This window comes from Barbatula barbatula (genome assembly GCF_947034865.1).
Source record: "Barbatula barbatula genome assembly, chromosome: 12".
Taxonomy (NCBI): Eukaryota; Metazoa; Chordata; class Actinopteri; order Cypriniformes; family Nemacheilidae; genus Barbatula; species Barbatula barbatula.
The window spans coordinates 19,603,381-19,623,361 of record NC_136775.1 but is presented as its reverse complement, the minus strand read 5'-3'; the positions used below and the strand labels follow the sequence as shown (position 1 = coordinate 19,623,361).

The window sequence follows — 19,981 nt, the reverse complement described above, 5'->3', positions numbered from 1 at the left end:
GCAATTGTATTTATATGATTCATTTGATCCTTTTGTTAGAAAAGTTTCATAAAAACAGATGTACATTTTCTGGAAGAAACCCCTGTTTTATATCCTTTAAAAAGGAAATGGAACTTTATGTTGTTTCAATTCGATTTCCTTTATACAAGAGGCACTGAAAACTTAAAATTGTAATTTCTTTCATATATTTTTGTAATCTCCCCCTAGTGATTGTTTATGTATATGTTTTTATACTATATTATTGTCAATAAAAATAATAATAAGAGTATACAGTCAAGTTTACGCAATGACTCAGCAGAAGATGGCAGTATTTCCATGAGCAAGATAAAACTTCAGGTTAAGTTAGGCCTAGCTTTGCTTGTAATTTGAAAGGCTATATATTTTCGATTTATATAGTTTAGTTTGCAAATATGTGGCATAAATAGTTATAAGGTAACGAATAGACTATACATGCAAATTATATACCCAGTTTAGTTGCATAATTACATGACACCAATGACTAATCGGCTACATATTACTGTATTGAGACCAGTTACAAACCCTCAAAAAATATTTTATTAATTTATTAACATACTGCAAATAACAATCATTACAGAGTTTCATTGTATAAACCTTAAAAAGTTCAATTTGTTCACAGTACTGTACAAAAATGTTGTGCCCGCTTGTTATTCCAACTAAACAACATGGCTAAAATGAAGTTTTAACATTACATCTGTACTCAAAACAGTTTTTTATGATTACTGGTGGATACAAATAGCCTACATACAAACCCAAAGTCCATAAACATTTGAAAAATTTGTGACAATTTCAACAGAGTTTGATTTGTTATGGAAACAGATGCAACAACTCAAAAGTTAGCTATGTCTTTTTCCTGAGACATGTAATTCACAAAAACATGATTCAGAAAACATTTACAAACATTTCAAATACATCTGAATGCCACATGTATAAACGATAGATTTTACAATCAGTATATAAAAACAAATGTGATCTAATATTCCAATCCATCCAGGAAATGTTAAAAACATTTCTAAACACACGAATATTTCTGTTTAGGCAAAAGTATTAGCCTGCATTGCGCCTATGTAACAAGGGCACAAAGGATCACGTGTCTTGTTAGACAAATAATTTCAGATATTGAATAAGACCTTATAAATAAAGATTATATTCTATAAAAACGTGTTGAATGCGTAAAGGTGTTGATGCCAATGAAGAACCATTTTGGTTCTCCAAAGAACCTTTTAGTCAGGTATTTCCTGTCTTACCTTTTGATAACCTCTCCCATTGTTAAAAAACGTTTGTGCAAAGGATGTTAACGACCTTTTAGGAACCTTTCTTTTTAAGAGTGCGTTATTATTCTATTATCTCGGCCTTCTCTGCTCCATTCCATTCGGAAGAAATCCCGCGATAATGGGAACCGGCCATATGAGGGCAGCGACGCTCCATATTATTATGACTAAAGTCATGAAACAAGCCACCAGAGTGGACTCTATAGGTTTGCGATTTAGCCTCCAGCTCCTGTCCCCCTTCAGCTCATCCAGAGAAAAATCCAGACAGCAGAATTGGACGGGGTCGCCAATCTGTTGACCCTCTGACCTGCCTCGCCTGAATCTTCTGTATTTGGACAGACCGCATCCAACGCACAGTCGGAACTCCTGCTGCGCACCCGTGACGCCCAGGTGCTCGATGTACACCGGAGAGATCGCCCGGTTAAAGGCGGCGGAGAAGAACGCCTTGCCATGGTTGTTGGTGGTGTAAATAAGCACGTCGCACTGGAAACCAAAGTTGCTGTCCCACCGCGCCACGAGTTTGGTGGGAAGCCTCTCCACGCTCACGTTGCACTGCGAGGACGCATCGGGCTCCTCCACGGACCTCTTCGAGAAGCCGACGTCCACCTCCAGGCTGGGTAGGAATGTGTTGGAGGAGTTGATGGGTGGAAGAAGGAGATCTTCTTCGCTCCAGCTGTGGGAACAGCGCGCGGGAGCGGTCAAAGACAGCAGGAGCGCGATGGAGATGCTCAGCATGGCAGGGCACACGGTTTCCCCAGTCTCATGGTCACGTCACATTCGCTTTTCAGTTTGGGGACTTAAAAAGCGTGGTGTTTGCTGAACATTTCGTCGTCTTCGTTCGATCAGGTACACTCTTTATTCATCTGTCCTGTGCGTTTCTCTGGATGTGTTGCCTCTACGCAGAGAGGGGACGAAGTGACCAAGCGCACGGTGGCGCGTCACCGCTACACAGTCCGCGCGTCCTCGCTGTGACTGTCTAAAGGCAGTTTCATTTAGTTCTGCTTCTTCGACTCGCTGCGTCCGTGTGATGATGAATGATCACTGTGACCTGAGTCACTGATGTTTTCTGTGAGTATCAGAAAGATACATCAGCAAAACATTGTAATAGTTAACTTCATAATATAGGCCTATCAAGATATACAGTGTATCCAGAAAGTATTCACAGCGCTTCACTTTTTTCACATTTTGTCATGTTACAGCCTTATTCCAAAATGGATTCGATTCATTATTTTCCTCAAAATTCTACAAACAATACCCCATAATGACAACGTGAAAGTAGTTTGTATGAAATCTTTGCAAATTTATTAAACGAAAGAAGCACACTTACATAAGTATTCACAGCCTTTGCCATGACTCTCAAAATTGAGCTCAGGTGCATCCTGTTTCCACTGATCTTCCTTGAGATGTTTCTACATCTTGATTGGAGTCCACCTGTGGTAAATTCAGTTGATTGGACATGATTTGGACAGGCACACACCTGTCTATATAAGGTCCCACAAATAACAGAGCATGTCAGAGCATGGAATTGTCTGTAGACCGCTGAGATGGGATTGTGGAAAGGCACAGATCTGGGGAAGGGTACAGAAAAGTTTCTGCAGCATTGACCATTCCAGAAAAGTTTCTGCAGCATTGACCAATCCAGAAAAGTTTCTGCAGCATTGACGATTCCAGAAAGGTTTCTGAAGCATTGACCAATCCAGAAAAGTTTCTGCAGCATTGACCGATTCCAGAAAAGTTTCTGCAGCATTGACCGATTCCAGAAAAGTTTCTGCAGCATTGACCGATTCCAGAAAAGTTTCTGCAGCATTGACCGATTCCAGAAAAGCTTCTGCAGCATTGACCGATTCCAAAAAAGCTTCTGCAGCATTGACGATTCCAGAAAAGCTTCTGCAGCATTGACGATTCCAGAAAGGTTTCTGCAGCATTGACCATTCCAGAAAGGTTTCTGCAGCATTGACCATTCCAGAAAAGTTTCTGCAGCATTGACCATTCCAGAAAGGTTTCTGCAGCATTGACCATTCCAGAAAGGTTTCTGCAGCATTGACCATTCCAGAAAGGTTTCTGCAGCATTGAACATTCCAGAAAGGTTTCTGCAGCATTGACGATTCCAGAAAAGGTTCTGCAGCATTGACGATTCCAGAAAAGTTTCTGCAGCATTGAACATTCCAGAAAAGTTTCTGCAGCATTGAACATTCCAGAAAAGTTTCTGCAGCATTGAACATTCCAGAAAAGTTTCTGCAGCATTGACGATTCCAGAAAGGTTTCTGCAGCATTGAACATTCCAGAAAAGTTTCTGCAGCATTGACGATTCCAGAAAAGGTTCTGCAGCATTGAAGATTCCAGAGAAGGTTCTGCAGTTTGAAGATTCCAATGAGCACCGCAGCATCCATCATCTGTAAATGGAAGAAGTTTGTAACCATCAGGACTCTTCCTAGAGCTGGCCGCCCGGCCAAACTGAATGATCGGGGAGAAGGGCCTTAGTCAGGGAGGTGACCAAGAACCCGACGGTCACTCTGACAGAGCTCCAGCATGTCTCTTCCAGAAGAACAACCATCTCTGTAGCACTCCACCAATCAGGACTGTATAGCAGAGGGGCCAGACGGAAGTCACTCTTTAGTAAAAGGCACATGACAGCCTGCCTGGAGTTTGCCAAAAGGCACCTGTGGGACTTTCAGACCATGAGAAACAAAATTTTCTGGTCTGATGAAACAAAGATTGAACTTTTTGGCCTGAATGGCTTGACTTGACTTGAATGGCAAGCGTCATATCTGGGGGAAACCAGGCAGCGCTCATCAACTGGCCAATACCATCCCTACAGTGAAACATGGTGGCAGCATCATGCTGTGGGGATGTTTTTCAGCGGCAGGAACTGGGAGACTAGTCAGGATCGCGGGAAATATGAATGCAGTAATCCTTAATGAAAACTTGCTCTGGACCTCAGACTGGGGCGAAGATTCATCTTCCAACAGGACAATGACCCTAAGCACATAGCCAAGATAACAAAGGAGTGGCTACAGGACAACTCTGTGAATGTCCTTGAGTGGCCCAGACTTGAACCCGATTGAACATCTCTGGAGAGATCTGAAAATGGCTGTGCACCGACGCTCCCCATCCAACCTGATGGAGCTTGAGAGATCTTGCAAAGACGAATGGGAGAAACTGCTCAAAAATAGGTGTGACAAGCTTGTAGCATCATACTCAAAAGACTTTAGGCTGTTATTGGTGTCAAAGGTGCTTCAACAAAGTATTGAGCAAAGGCTGTGAATACTTATGTACATGTGCTTTTTTTTGTTTTCTATTTTTATATTTGCAAAGATTTCAAACAAACTTCTTTCACATTGTCATTATGGTGTATTGTTTGTAGAATTTTGAGGAAAATAATGAATTGAATCCATTTTGGATTAAGGCTGTAACATAACAAAATGTGAAAAAAGTGAAGCGCTGTGAATACTTTCTGGGTGCACTGTATGTTAACCTATCAAAACCGTTACATTTTGTATTCTGTTGTTTAACACCCATGTAGCCTATATACATCTTATTTTATTTTTGAAGTGGCTTATTTCGGTAACGTAATTACGCGGCTCTATTGGGTCTTTTGGACTATATGTAATGTTACTATCTTAACTTTTCCAAGCAAGCACTAAATAAAAAGCAAATGCAATTGTTATGATCCCTCTGACATTTTAAATGTATGCAGGTGGTAGGTTCTAAGTTTATGACACCACTGTATACCGTTTGCAAGAAAGCAAATAAAACTGCTGGCCGAAGTTTGAGCCGTTTTGTGATCAATGAGAAGTCCATATCATGATTGCGTGAACTGTATTTTTTATTGTATCTTGACTGGTGATAAGAATGTGACTAAAGGGAAGTTTTTAGGCAAATCGTTCAATAAATTCCCAACATTTTTCTGAACTTTTTTGAAATCTCCTCAACATACTGCACATATTTGAGCATTCCCATCAATATTACATATACTGTATTCACAGTTCACTGACTTTGAACCGCAAGAAAGTGTTTTAATATGATAAAAAGTGCATAAATGGCTGAACTGGGTTGAAAAATGAAAGATGTGCATTACCATACTCATTTGTATGGTTTGCTATTGAAAATTCATCATTTTGAGTCTGGGCTTTAATTAAAATAGTTTGTCTCCCACCTGACACTCGCCCGAGGCCAGATAAGACCCACCTGGTGAAATAAAGTATCCTGAGGGATAATCTAACCAAAAATGTATGTATTTTTGGACACATTCATTTTTAATCGTATGCATAACAATAAAAATGTGCCAAGTAAAATTCACATATGAACATCTGTACAATTCGCTTTAAGTGTATGTCTAAGGGCTTTTCTGAGGAACATTTACGTATGTAAACATGAATAAAGTTCTTTAATGTTGTTTAAATGGCTTAATTAGTGCTGGAGCACTGCCTCCTGTTTGATGCGATGGCCAACGGTTGAGGCAGACACACATTATAGTAATCTTCCATTTGCACCTGAATGAGGAACTCCCGTCTGCCATGACGTGCTGGTTTTTAATGCAGAACTGATTATTCATCCTTGCACCTTGCCGTTCCTTTTCTCTCATACACACGCCCCCTAAATTCCCGAATACTGACCCCTGAAATAAAATATGCTGCACAGAGTGTGGCAGCGAACAGAGGAAAATGTAAATGACTTTCTTGTTCATTAATTATGCTGTAAAAATGTGAATTGTTCCAGTGCCAAAAATGCTAATAGAACGGAGATAAAAGCCTCTTGTGTCAAAGTAGAACGTATGAAGGACTCACTAGGCCTATTTTTTATATTTAAAAACTGAAAAAGACGTTTTAATTACTTTTCGTCTGCTTTCTGAGGAGCAACCTACTCTTTCAAAGCAACTAAACACATCTATACCCGACTTAGTTATGGGCTGTCAAGCTTTTTTCCTCCCTTTCAAGTCCCCGTATAGTCTTGCATGTTCTTCATGCCACTAATGGCAAATTGTGCCGCTCCGTCACCACAGAAAGCAGATGACATCTGCCACTGCCAGTCCCATGCACGGCTACCTTCAGAAGAACTGAAACATTTTTTTTTTAAATTGGAAACAATTACATACAAGAACATATTGTAATGGTCCTAGGCTTAATGTAATTATGGGTCTTTTCGTTTGGTAAGAAATGGTAAGAAATGGTAAGAAACCCATAGTGTTTTTTAATTTCATTTAGCTCGAATGACATGAGACGCAGAAGATTTAGGATTAGTCTTAATCTAAAACATTTTTATCTTTCAGAATTGGACATCCCAGTCCCCTCAAACAAAGTAAATATTGTTGAACATACCACTGAGTTTTAGATTCCGAAATCAACGTATGAATGGGTTACTTACAAAAAACACATTTGTATGTATCTCTCTTTACATATATATAGATAGGACAGTGGAGAGATAGACGGGAAACTATGGGATGAGAAAGAGGGAAACTGGAGTCGGGAAAATACTGCAAGCTGGGTCTAGAACTCCGATCGCCCAAAGTGCTCCAGCACAACATGTCGGCACAGAATCCACTGGACCACAGGCACCGACAAAACTGCTGAATTTTTACATGGACTGAAGTCCAACAACATGGGAATGACGTTCCGTGAAATCAATGCAATAGCTCAACTAATGAACTATGACTCAATAATGGATGCTTGATCAACAATGCATTGTAATCTATTCTTATTACAAAATGTACTAACTTTTTCCGTCTTTGAAAATACATTGAGTTTTATGGACCAACATTCTAAAAGTTGGAACATAAACTATGGGTTACTGACAAGCTGAAAAGAGAGCTGACAAATTGGACGCTTTCTAACTGGCAAGCATCAAGGCAGCCTCTGTTGATCCCAAAACATAGAAGCAGAGAATAGCAAGGTATTGCACAGAAGCCTCGAGACGTGTACCCTTGTGTACACCAGCTTTTTCTCGCGTCCTGGAGACTGGAGCCAAATGATGAACATTCTAATTAGTAATATTAATTAATTCGAAGCAGGAAGGAGAAAGGGCAGAGAAATGATGTGCTGTGTTCACAGGGGAGTGATGGAGCTGTCAGCATGATAAACCACAGGACTCGTGACAAGAAACATCAAAAACACTGATTGTAGATCACACAACTGTCTCCTAGAGCAAACACTATAACCAAAGCATGCTATTTTATGTTGGGAAATAAATAAATCAAACATTTTAATGTCATATTGAATAAATATAGTTTGACAAGAAACAATGAGATTCAGTTGGTCAGTTTTAGTCCTGATATAAACTAAGGGCATTGGTTAAGTCAGAATTAAGCACGTCATTCCCCTCAAACAAAGCAATGTTTTAGATAATCGTTTAATGATACTTGTCTCTTTACCTATTATATAATAATACATTTTAATCTAAAAATAACAATGTGCACACGTTGTACAGATGGGTTTGCTATGACTACATGAGATTTTGCCTCATTGTTATGAAGATCTTCCAGTAAGAAAGCTAACTGGTTATAATTACACCAAATTTCCATTTCCCTGTTCCGGTCGCTTATCAACATCTCCTGTTGGGTCCAGGCCATCTGTTTGATTTTCACACTGAGGAATGATACTAAAGATGTGCCTCGGGCTCTGTATAAAGACGTCAGGATCTGAGATCATTTTTTCTTCTCCATCACATTTTGTTCAGTTTGTCCTTAATTGATGTTTTTTTGTATAGCCTACAATTTTATTATATATACAGAATTCTACAATTCTGTAAAAGATCAATGTGCTTCAGGCAATCTTGAATGTTTGCAACGCATGTTTCGCCTCAACATTGGAATCCATAATAATGTTGCCTGATGTAGTAAATGCCATAAAATGAGTAATAGTCTTCTCATCGGCGTTAGATTTTTATGTCATGATTCTGCCTTCTCTTGTCTTGAGTTTCTGGTCTAGGGGCTGTCCTAGAAGAATTGTCGTGACAAATACTTTAAAGTCTTATCTTTGAGTGTTCGTCTTAGTGTTTTATAGTTGAGTTCTTATTGAGGTTTTATTTTTCAGTTTATCGTGTTTGTTATTGTGTGCTCCTTTGTTACCCCCTCGTGGGTTTTTGTTTTTCTGTTTTATATATATATATATATATATATATATAAGTCCCTGTGTTAACCCCGTATTGCTGCCTGCACTTGGGTTCTGCTTACAAATTCGTGACATTTTAGTGCTTTTAATTGTTTCCTTCCTTCTAGTTCATGAAAGGGATGTCAGTTTTAAGAATAATCGTAGTTAATTATATGACTAATTTTATGATACAAGACTTCATAAGATCAAGCCATGTCATGCTGACACTTTATTTACGTAATTATTGTAAAATCTTGCAAAATGGACTCTAAAATGTTCAAATGTGTTAAATTGTGCTGAGATTGCTACAGTCTTCTTGGAAGCAAAATCATGTTGCAAACATATTGATTTGAGAAAACAGTGACCGTACAGAGGAAGCTCACTTTAAACATTTGGTGTGAAAAGGAGCCTGCAGTCTCCACAAATCTAAATCCTTCAACTGAGAACAATCTGCTATTGAAAGATAGTGTTGCTAAGGTAACAAGGCAAAATAACATACAACAATACATTTCTTTGTACAGGTACATGTTTAAGTGTCAGTTTAAAAGATACATGCAGTTCAAAATATGTAAGCTATTATTAATAATAATTTGATTGTGCTGTAATGTTGTTTTTGATGTTTTATAATATCCATAATAAACCCTAAGGGTATATTTTATATTAATAACAAAAACACCGTCTGAATTTGCTTAACAAAACGTCTATTTTCAAACATAGTTGTTTGCAATAATCATAAAAGGCTGCATTGTTATTTACTTGTACAGAATGTTTCAAAATACCCAATTTAATTATTGGATTAATTAATTATTTCATTTCATTATTTACTGTTGAGAATTGTGGTGTTCAATCGCACATTAAGAGCCAATGTGTAAATACCAAAACGATTACTTTCCTGATCGCAAGATGTAGGCGTTTAAATAAAGTTTTGACAGTTTGAACAATATGGCGGCGCCCTTGTAAGCGGTTCGAGTCTTGTCATGTGAGTTTATGAGGCATTAGAGAGAAGCCTTGAGCTGACATGTCTGTTATACCGATCACACAGAAGGATCCCACATTATCTGTATCAGTCCAATTCTTTGTCGATGATCGTTCTGTAAGTAACTACATATGATCCACGTGCGCTGTATGTCTTTGTTTCTTTCTCTGCTGTTCAGGAAATACAGGATTTATATGTTGCTGTGTTAAAATTGACACACATGATCACATTGTGTTGTCTGCGATATTATTCTGAAGTCCAAGATCAGACTGAATTTTCCTCTTTGGAAGATGAGTAACCATAGCAACATGACACTTCTTATTTGCTGTGCCCCTCACTTCCATTCCACAAACATCAGACCTTGAGTTTGTGTGAGCTAGTGGGCGGCTGTCAAACATCTATGGTGTAACTTAGTTAGAAACACTTGTCGTCTAATATGTCACCCTAATGAAGAATATTTCTTAATTGGACCTTTTCACAAAACCCTCCTACATTTAATGTGTTAATACATAATATTGGTCTATTATATTTATCTTCGACATTTTTTTGTAGGTGTTAAAACATTTGTTTCCAAGGGGACCGGTTTATTGCCACTTTACACTGTCTCGTGTTGCCATAGTTACGATTCAGCCATAACTATCTGAGTCTGTTGGTTAAGGCTGCTGACGTTTTGCTAACAGTGATTTCAGGTCCACACACACTGTCTATATACCAATCTGTCCTTTTAATCTAAATCAAGTTGTATACTGAGATATTGACTGAATTGATATCGTTTTTTTTATTTTTACACGGCTCGTTGGAATGCTTGATTCTGATTGGCGACATTTGCAGGTTCATATTCCCAGATAACAGCCTCTTATAACTAATAACCGGAAAGCAAATGTATTTTTCAAATGTTTTTTTGACAAATTAGTTGTAAATATATCTTATAAAAACAAATATGACATTATATTTACAGCTGATTAAACGGATCACATTGTCAGGGCTTATTTCGTCGATAACAACCGGCTGCCTGCACATTATCCCTTATGTACAGTGTATCAAATTCTTTAATTTCAATTTCCCTCCAGCTCTAGCTGATTATATACCTCCAACGTCCCAGAATCATGCTGATCTCTGTTTGGAGGCTTGGTGCTTGCCCCCTGAGGCGGGTGCGGGATGCCCAGGTGATCAGGGTCAACGTCCGTAGTCTGTTTAGTGAAACGGCTGTGTGGGAGCGGGACTACAGAGCAGAGACCCGGCGCAGAGTAGAGCAATGGTGGCACGGACGCATCCAGGAACAGTGGCAGAGGGATGAAGTACACCAGGTGAGTCGTGCCATAATGAAGAATTCAGCAGATCCCCTATGTGACATAGAGTTTATACTTTTCAGGAGTCAAACTTTTCAGGTAATCCTGAAGATTTTCCTCCGTGGGTTAATCTAAAATTCAGCACAGTGCCCATTGGATTGGTGTATGGGGTATGCTAGCTAACTTTGTTAGTTATACAACTAGCATTTAACTATCGGCCAGAAACTATACATAAGGGAAACGGTTTGTCATCTCTATTTCTTTAGTTGTCGCAAGTGCATTAGTATAAAGGGAGAGGGAATAGCGAGAAGGTTATGTGTTAGGTTTGCGTACAAGTATATGCATTTGCTAACGTTGGCCACTGTTAGTACATGCAGGCATCTAGGTGTATACACTCTCGGTTTATCTTTACTATACATGCTTGTGTCAATAGGACATACCGCCACATACTGTCCCTGTGTATTTATATATCTGATCGTATGTTTGACGTCTCATACTGTATTTTACTTTTATATATGGAAAACGTATGTGCTTCGCTGTAGCGTTAGGAGAACATGATGGCAACCATTTGACATCACAGAGTTTGACGCAAAAATATGGCGGCCTTCAAGTAAAAATATTTTACTTTTTAAGTTTATGAATCCTATTATTACTGACAGTTATTACACTGGTTTTTAATTTCACATTTATAGAGTCAATGCCATTGTTAATATATTAAGCCATACTCTCTATGCCCAAGGTTCCTTTTAACATTGATAACAAATATCACGTTTATGTTTGATAAACAGACCCAAATTTGTGCATTGATATTATTATAATATATTTTGCATTAATGCACTCTAGAGTTTAGTGGTTCTTAATCCTGATTTTAGGGGCTCACAAAACTTCACATTGTCCAATTCATTCAACAGGTCATGACAAGATTGTTTATAATATTTAAATAGGATATTTTTACATTTAAAGAAACATAAAACATTAAGGGACGGTTTCCGGGACAGGGATTATTTTAAAACAGGACAAGGCCTTGGTTAAAATAGAATTTCTTTAGGTGTTTTTAAAAACACACTTTACAATAAAACATTACTGGTGTGCATCTTGAGACCAAACAATCACACTGATATTTTAAGATATGTCAGTGCAATTCGTTTTCGATTATGACACCTTTAACATTTAACGTAGTCTGGGACTAGGCTTAAAGTGGCAGTCTGTAAAATATTTTCCTTAAAAATTAGCTAAAACCAATTATTGAGCAAGTAGTGGAAAGAACGGTGTTTAAAATGGTGTCACTACACTTGCGGGATTCACCACGAAAAGCTTGTAATAATGGTTTGTAATTTGCCCTGTCGGGTCGTCTTTCCCGGAGATCCTTATTTTGGTGTTTTTTCATCTATGCGTCATTTCGTCACATTCGTACACAGAATGAAGAGGATCCGGCTTCTAGCCAGCGCGTGACAGCCGATTTTTAGCGTGTACTCACAACTGTTGGGTAGGATTTTATACAACTTTTAGTATTATTTATGGCGCGGTTTAATACTTTTACTTTTAAATGGCAAGCAGCGGTGACATCTGGGGATTCATCAGTTGTGAAAAACAAGAAAGTACGAAGTGATGACAGTTTACAAAGATAAAGTTAATGTGATTAGACTTTGGCAAGGCATTTCAAAGGTGGCGTGAACTCTGTGATCTGAAAGATATAAAAGGGATACAGGTATTTCTTCTGAACAGGTAAAACATTTCAATATTTCAATAGGCAACACAAAAACCGAAGCTCCCTTGTTGTGGTTATACAGACAGGAACAGTTTCATCGGTTGTTCGTTCTCTCTTTATGTTCATTATGATAAATGTCAACCTATAAGAACCTATTTAGGTTCTTATTTGTTTGGTGTTATATTATCTGCCATGTTATCTGTGTTTATTATGCGCTACTGATGTACAGTGAAGATTCTCACTGGTGTCACAGGCCACGACTCAAATATCAAACTCATCCACGCAGTTGAGCCGTGCCGAATCACAACTCGCGTAAAGAAAATACCTCCGCACATCACCTGTAGTAGCAATTACAAACTGAGATGGCGACAAAGAGGCCAATCCTACGTAGTGCCGCTTTGAGCCCTGTCTGGGAAACTGCCCCTAAGGGATTACATTTTTCCAGGCATTTTCAAGTCGTTTTCCCACCCTGTTTCACATCCACTGACTGAGTAGGTGTGGACTTCAGTGTAACCACCCACTGCTACACTATGATTGACATCCTACATGCTGCTGCTGTTGATAGAGATGTGCTGCTGGATGCCGCTCACATATGCAGCTTCTGAAATGGTCCTTACCTCCACATTGTTTGTGTGACATAAATAAACACACAATCACGGATAAGTTTTGCCACTGATGGAAGCATTTAAATGAATCACTAGTGATTATAGACACCATTGTCCTCTATTACAAGGATTAGCTTCAGCAATGACGTGTATATTTAGGATATTTAAGTCATATACCCTGTCACATGTCTAAGACCCCCGTCACTAATGACGTTCCTCACCCCTCTGTGCCCCTCACAGCAGAGCACTGAAGCTCATCTTTGCTTCGCCGCACAGGGCATCCTTCTCCAGTGTAGGAATTGAGACATGGACCGTCCTGGCCCTCTCCAACCCGGACGTCTACTTCAGCAGGCGGATGACCAAGGCGGAGCTGTATGGCCTCCACGTCTCGCCTCCAGGCAGAGGCTCCCTCACCAAGGTTGTCTCCACTGCTGAAAGCTGCTTACAAGCCAGGTCATACTTCAGGTTATACGCATACTTCAGGCCGGGCAATCCACCCCCTCCTCTCAACCTGGCCATCCATCCTCAGAACGTCACCGCAGGCCATTGGCGAGTCACTAGCTAACACAGCTAGCTGCCCTGGCAGCATTAGCATGTTTCCACCGGTGACCTTGTCTTAGCGGCAGCCCTTTTCCTCCCAGCATTCCCCACTCCTAGCACTTTGCTTGCAGCGCCGCTGTTGATTTCTAGCAAGAGGTTCCCTCCATGAGCGACACAGGCTCCGGCTTCCGGTCCTACCTACATTCCTTTGGCCATAGTAGCGGAGCCTATGCTCTCTTATGGGGATCACACTTCTACACTTACCATAACCATCCGGGTGGCACAGTGGAACGAGTTACACAACAGGGACACTGAGTTACACAACAGGGTTTTCCTAGTGTTTAAATATATTTCATGCACGGTCTGTCGCTCTGTAGCCCACAGCACCATCGCATGCCCTCTGGTCACCCATTCCCTCCCCCCATGCCCAACTTCGCTCATAAGACTACTTCCCACGTTCCACGCCAGTCGAATCGTCCACCCCTGCCTGATGCAGCAAACCACCTGTGCTCACGATCAATTTTAATGCAGTCAGAAGCGCCAGGTAGCGCTGTTGCTATTTGCATGTCTGCAATTTTTGTGCTCATGCCCGCCTAGTATGCCCTGTTATTAAGCTTCCAGTAAAAAACTTAAATATTATCTGTCGACTCCTGTGAATGTTTCTTGCTTGTCTTTAGAATTGTCCCACCACCCTGAAACTCACTTTACTTACTTCATCTCCTGTCCGGTCTCTCATGAGATCCCTTTCTCAAAGCCTTATCTGGCCTAATCCCCAGTCCGCCCTCACCGAGCCAGAGACGTTCGATCTCTGCATTAAAAAAAAGATTGACTCCAATTTCATTATTAGCCCCTGCGAAGCTCCCCTTTTACCTTTTTCAGCATCAGCCCCCTCAGCAATCCAGAAATTCTCAGGCAAAAGTATCTCACGGCTCACTTGTTGCAAGCATTAACAGCCTCATTCCGCTCGTGGAATTTTCTCTTCACCATCACAACATCGATCAAAAATGTCGGACGAGGCGCCTGGATAGCTGAAGTCGATATCACCTCCACATTCAAAGTCATGCCCATTCACCTAAACTTTTGGCATTTATTCTGCATACGTTGGCGCATAAAATTAAATTTCTCCATCCTCCTAAAGTTTATGTACAACTATGCAATGCCCTTTTTCATTCACCTATTAGATTTTTTTATCATCTCGCCTCAGGACTTCATCCCAGCCACACATTTTTCGACAGTCCGCGAAGCTCGGCTTCCCCCTCGCCCAAGACAAAACCTGAGGACTGAGCAGGTCCATCGAATTTTTAGGCATCAAGACCCATTGAATTTTTCCATGCTTCTTTGCCAAAGGAAGAAATCTATAGAACGATTTTAGTCGACTCTTCTCTCAGAACCAACCCCCGCTGTACCAAACACAAGCTTTTGTCCATTCTCGGTCACTTGAATTTCGCGATGCGCATTATCCCTCTCGCATCATCCGCTCAGCCCTTAGAAGATATAATCTATATAATATGGCTCATGGGAACGATAGTCTAGTCTGACCCGGGTCATGTTCCGATACCAGTTTTCACTGTCCTTTGTGAATAAAGGCGAACAGCCCCAAATTTTTTTTAAAAAGGAATAAACTTCAAGCTGTAATAAACAACCCTCATTCCAGAAACGCTATGCGTGGTCAATCAGTTTGTTTTTATGCAGCTAGATTCAGTACTGTTCCCTAGAGCAAGAATTAAGAGCCATCTGTCTCCTGACTATTGCTTTAAAAGCCTGTTACTTCCTATCTTGTGGAGCTGCTGTTGATGGCTGCATTTATCACTGAAATCATTCATAGACTAAATTTTTCTCATGGTAAGAATTCTCATTTCCGGATGTACGTGGAGTATACACAATCTAGTTGATGAATGTCCCCTTCGGTTGCAGTTGCTCACCCAGATAATCTTTACAGAATGTCCCTTAGAATTGAACTGGAGATTTCTCTAAACTGCTAAATTTTTGGTAAGATTTGCAAAAGTTGCAAAGCATATTTTCTGCCTTAATCCAATTGCGAATCATGGCTAAATTTGGATTTGCCGATGGATCCTTTTTATACCTTAAAAAAAGAGTCTCATAATGAAAATTTTCTGCTGTGGTAGTTCTGCGAGAAGATTCTCATGGCATCTCTTCTATAAATAGTCTGACCCTGTACCGAGACCATTTAACACCTTTTGCTTTCACTCCCCAGACATGAGTGAAGCAGCTTACCTTCCATATGCTGTCTGCTCCGCTTTGTCATTGTTTAACCAGCTATTCTGTGTACTGCCTGTCTCACATTCAGTTTGTTTTCACAAATTCTGACTCCAAAAAGGGTTTCTTGTACAGTTGCTGTTTTTTAAGAAAACAAAGGTTGCGTTGTGTATTTTTACATCATATATAGTGGCTCGGTTAGACCTGAGCTGAAGTGTTTATGTACTGAATTCATCACAGCTGATCTGCCTATATTGAGGGCTTGTTGGAGAGAGATGCTGGTGAGATGTAAAATGTGGCCCCGCCTCTGGCAGCTGCTGAATAATTCAAGTCCATTTTGACCTGTGCTGATTAATGCAGCCTGGTACGCTGGGTTCCTTCAAAGCCACCATGAATCATTAAAACCACATAAAGTGTTACTGCATGTATGAACCTAACTGAGACAGAGAGGTCAACAGGCAGACTTAAGACAATCTTGTGTTAGTTTGGATTTTCATTGTAGTAATTGTATCAAGCTAAAAAGGTTTTCAAGGAACTCTCTTTGCTTTTCCTGCTTAGAGCTCCCGGAAGAAGTTTTACGTGCTCTCCATGTTCCCGTACCCATCAGGCCATCTGCACATGGGTCACGTAAGGGTGTACACCATCAGCGACACCATCGGCCATTTTCAGAGGATGAGAGGCCATCAGGTAATTTTACCGCTCAGAAACATGCACATAAAAACACTTCAGGATTTTTCATCTCTCCCAGCCTTGTTTTTATATTCATCCACCTACACATAGACATATCAAAACACAGGCTCATATGGAGTATGTGAAAGCTGCATTTAAGGTCTCTGTGGAATAGTGTGTTATAATTATGAGGCGTCTGAAGAGTGAATGCGGTGTGAATATATCTTTTTAATTAGAGGAGCGTCTCAAACTTTGCCAACATGTTCACAACGTCCTCGTACCTTTTGAAAAAACACTCTCACAAGGCTGCAGCTCATGTCACCAGAAGAATAATGAATACTAAAGAAGTATGCTTTAGCTGTCTGCTTCATCTCACCAGTAGTAATACACAAGCCTACTAGAGTGTGCATGCATCGAACTATCTTTCTGTGCACTGCACCACAATCAATGAAGGCTTTTCAGACTGTGCACAGGGATGCCTGACTGTGCGAGAAAGCATCTGACTGTGGACATCGTTGACAACCACAGATGTTCTTGTGGATTATCATACAATGAAAGCAGTCAACCTCTCAACATGTATACAGTGTATTGGACATGTCGGACCACCTGAAAGAGGTGATAATGGCAAAATGTTATTTTAAAAATACAGTATTACAAAACTGAATAGTGAGGGAGAGTGATCCTGAGATACCTTGATTGATAATATTTGGACAATAATGTGAAAAAAACACTTGTGTTGGCTTTTGCTGTGTACCTGGTGAAGATCTCTCCTGATCGTTTTTCTTGTTGTACAACTGTGTGCAGATTGTTTTACAGTTTCAGTGTTTTCATGCTTTTTGCCTCATGCTTTAATCTCTTTCACACCAAGGACGACGAATTTAAGGGATGTGAATCGCTGACCGATGGTGTGATACGCATGATCAGCTTTAGCTAATTCATGTCTTTAAGATATTAGCTTTATTTGTCCGATCAATGTTGTCAACCTCATAAATGTGCAATATATTCCAAACATTAACCCTCAGTTTGCATTTGTGTGTTAAGAAATCACGAAACCTAAGAAAACCAGGGGTAAAGATTGAACTGTGTTAAACATGAAACGACCCAGAGTGAAGTCGACCCTGAACTGACCATGTGAAATGTGAACACCCTATTTGATTCTCTTTCTTTCGGTTTCTCCTTCGCCACGTTCTTTCAATCATCCCACCATCCATCTCTGTCCTCTCCGTGACTAATGTGTGTCTGCTCAAAGGGAGCAGCATCTGGTGTGTGTTGTGAGCACAGGACTAACTCTGTGATGATTTAATGAGACTTGATTCAGTAGTCCTGGGGATTGAATTGGAATTGACAATGTTCAGTTTGGACAGCTTTACCGAAACAGACCGTCGAACCGAGTGAGGGAGTGACTATTAATCTTAACATGTGACATCTGCCTTGTTATAAATTACTTGAAAGATATAAAGATATATATTGAATAAGACATATATCTTATGACATATACCTTAACAGTAAAATGAATATACAACAATTAAAACCTTATATACAGTGTGGATATTTCATTCAACTGTAATTGACTTCTCTAATGTGTTTTACAACTTACAAAGCAGCTTTGCAGAAAATACATTGAGCAGACACTTAAGAAAAAACAGTATAGAAACAAGGAAAAGAAAATAAATAATATAAAAAAGGAAACTTCTTATATACGTGGTATTGTTATTATGTAACAAAAATCAATGTTTAAAATGAATTGTAATAATAAAAAGGATGCTTATTATTACATGCTATATTCATTTAACAGATATAGATATCTTCCAAAGTGACACACAAGTGGGATAGCATGTAACATTTTGTCCAATTGATTGGTATTAAATAATTAATAAGTATAAAACGTATATTGATACATATTATTTATTCGACCCACGCATAAAAGAGTACTGTAGATATTATTCAGTTTTATTTCCACTGTTGTATTGTTGTTCTCATATGTTGCATGTGCAGGCTTTGCAGTTTTTAAACAGCTGCTTTCTCTGAGCAGGACTGTCAAAACTGGTTACAGACATGAGTGTATTTCATAACTGTCTCCATGTTAACTGTAATTGAAGTTCTCACTTGTACATGCTCAAACCTGTAGCCACCTCCACCTCCAGATTCTCAAGGGAATAAGACCTGGTAAAAAAGAACATTTCTGGCTTTGATTCAAGATGAATAACATCTGTTGGATCTACAGTATTTAATTTGTTACAAAGTCACGCTACCGCCTCCAGCTTTCAGATGTAGAGGTTTTCTTTTTATTAAGGATATTAAGGAAATATGTTGTCTCAAAACAGTGTTGTAAATAGTTATTTTACACAAAAAAGTTATCTTTCAACAATGTCCATGAAATGGTGACTCAGACCTCTTTGTGTATTTGTTCAATTCATAAATGACTCTAAACTAGCGCGGGTCGCCTAAATGGACAAACTTCTCTACAGAACGCATTTCGTAAATACGATATCTGTTCCAAAGGGAGCGGTGGAGTGAGCGGTTGGTTGCAATTCGCAATTTGTTGTGGTTTTTGTTAAGGTCTTGGTACATAAAAACATATACGCATGACATGAGAACAGGAAGAACAATAAGATATAAAATGGTAGTAGTAAGGAAAAGAAAAAGAGAAAAAATATATATATAATAATAATAATGTTGTATACAATATGAAGATCTATGTACAGATTTTAGCATTTACAGTATATACAGCTGTAGAAATAGAAAAATATGCACATGTATTTATATAGTACTATATAGAGAGAGAGAGGCGGTGATTAGGAGTGAAGAAATGAATTAAACATCTACCCTTAAAAAGTGTCTGATATAGTTTTTTGTGTTCACCTATGGGTCAAAAATCGAGTGAACTGCACTTAAACCCCTGAAAAGGACCTAGTGTAAAAACACCCTAAATAACAGCATTTAGAAATCATGTAAAACCTGCGACAATGCTGGCGGTTCTGGGTGGCTGCTAATGAGTTCTGTGTGTTTGCCATCGCTCTGTGGCTGTTAAAATGTTCTGGGTGGTTGCTATAGGCTGTTCTCTGTGGTTGTTACATCATAGGCAATTCTACAGTATGTGGTTGCTTGAGATGAATTACACAAAACGCCAGACTACTGACTGACCTTCTTCTAAGTTCTTCGCTAAGAAAGTGTTCCCTTGTGCTCAAATGAAATGTCTATAGCTGAAAAGATGTGGTATAACGGTTCGTGTGTTGTGTGGCTCTGAATTATAATGGCTGCTCGTGTTGGATTTATTAATGTTCAGCACTTCACTTAACGAATGAGATGCAGCCGGTTACCAAGGATACAGAATCTCCTTCACCAGCACTCGCTCTGTCGCTGCTCTCCTCACTTCACAAAAATGACAATTCAGTCCGTATTTGCTCACACTCATGTTGTTCTGAACCCCCGTGTTGTTATTATATCTAATGAATACGAAGGGGGATTTTTTTTTTATGCAGCTGTTTTTCATATGGAACCAGCTTTCAACCTTCAAGAGACGAAAAGTTCTTCTACTGTATCAGGTTATTGCCATTTTTGGAACTTGACAGACGATCATTGCTGTATAAACTGGTGTTTTTA

General features: G+C 39.5%; 2 protein-coding genes across 2 annotated transcripts in view; one reads left to right on the top strand and one right to left on the bottom strand.

Moving 5' to 3' along the window:
- Positions 1 to 537: 537 nt before the first annotated feature.
- tmem158 (transmembrane protein 158) lies at positions 538 to 2,670 on the bottom strand. The gene is made up of 2 exons (XM_079468625.1): positions 2,617 to 2,670; positions 538 to 2,355 (listed from the first exon to the last, which is right to left on the bottom strand). The coding sequence occupies exon 2, from the start codon at positions 2,022 to 2,024 to the stop codon at positions 1,362 to 1,364; it is 663 nt and encodes a 220-aa protein (XP_079324751.1). The 5' UTR covers positions 2,025 to 2,355; positions 2,617 to 2,670; the 3' UTR covers positions 538 to 1,361.
- Positions 2,671 to 9,256: 6,586 nt separating this feature from the next.
- The window catches only part of lars2 (leucyl-tRNA synthetase 2, mitochondrial), a 43,943-nt gene continuing 33,218 nt past the window's right edge, over positions 9,257 to 19,981 (top strand). Inside the window, exons 1-3 of the mRNA XM_079468736.1 lie at positions 9,257 to 9,467; positions 10,421 to 10,657; positions 16,268 to 16,396. Of these exons, the coding sequence (XP_079324862.1) occupies positions 10,457 to 10,657; positions 16,268 to 16,396 (330 nt within the window). The 5' untranslated portion in view covers positions 9,257 to 9,467; positions 10,421 to 10,456. The remainder of the gene's footprint in view (positions 9,468 to 10,420; positions 10,658 to 16,267; positions 16,397 to 19,981) is intronic.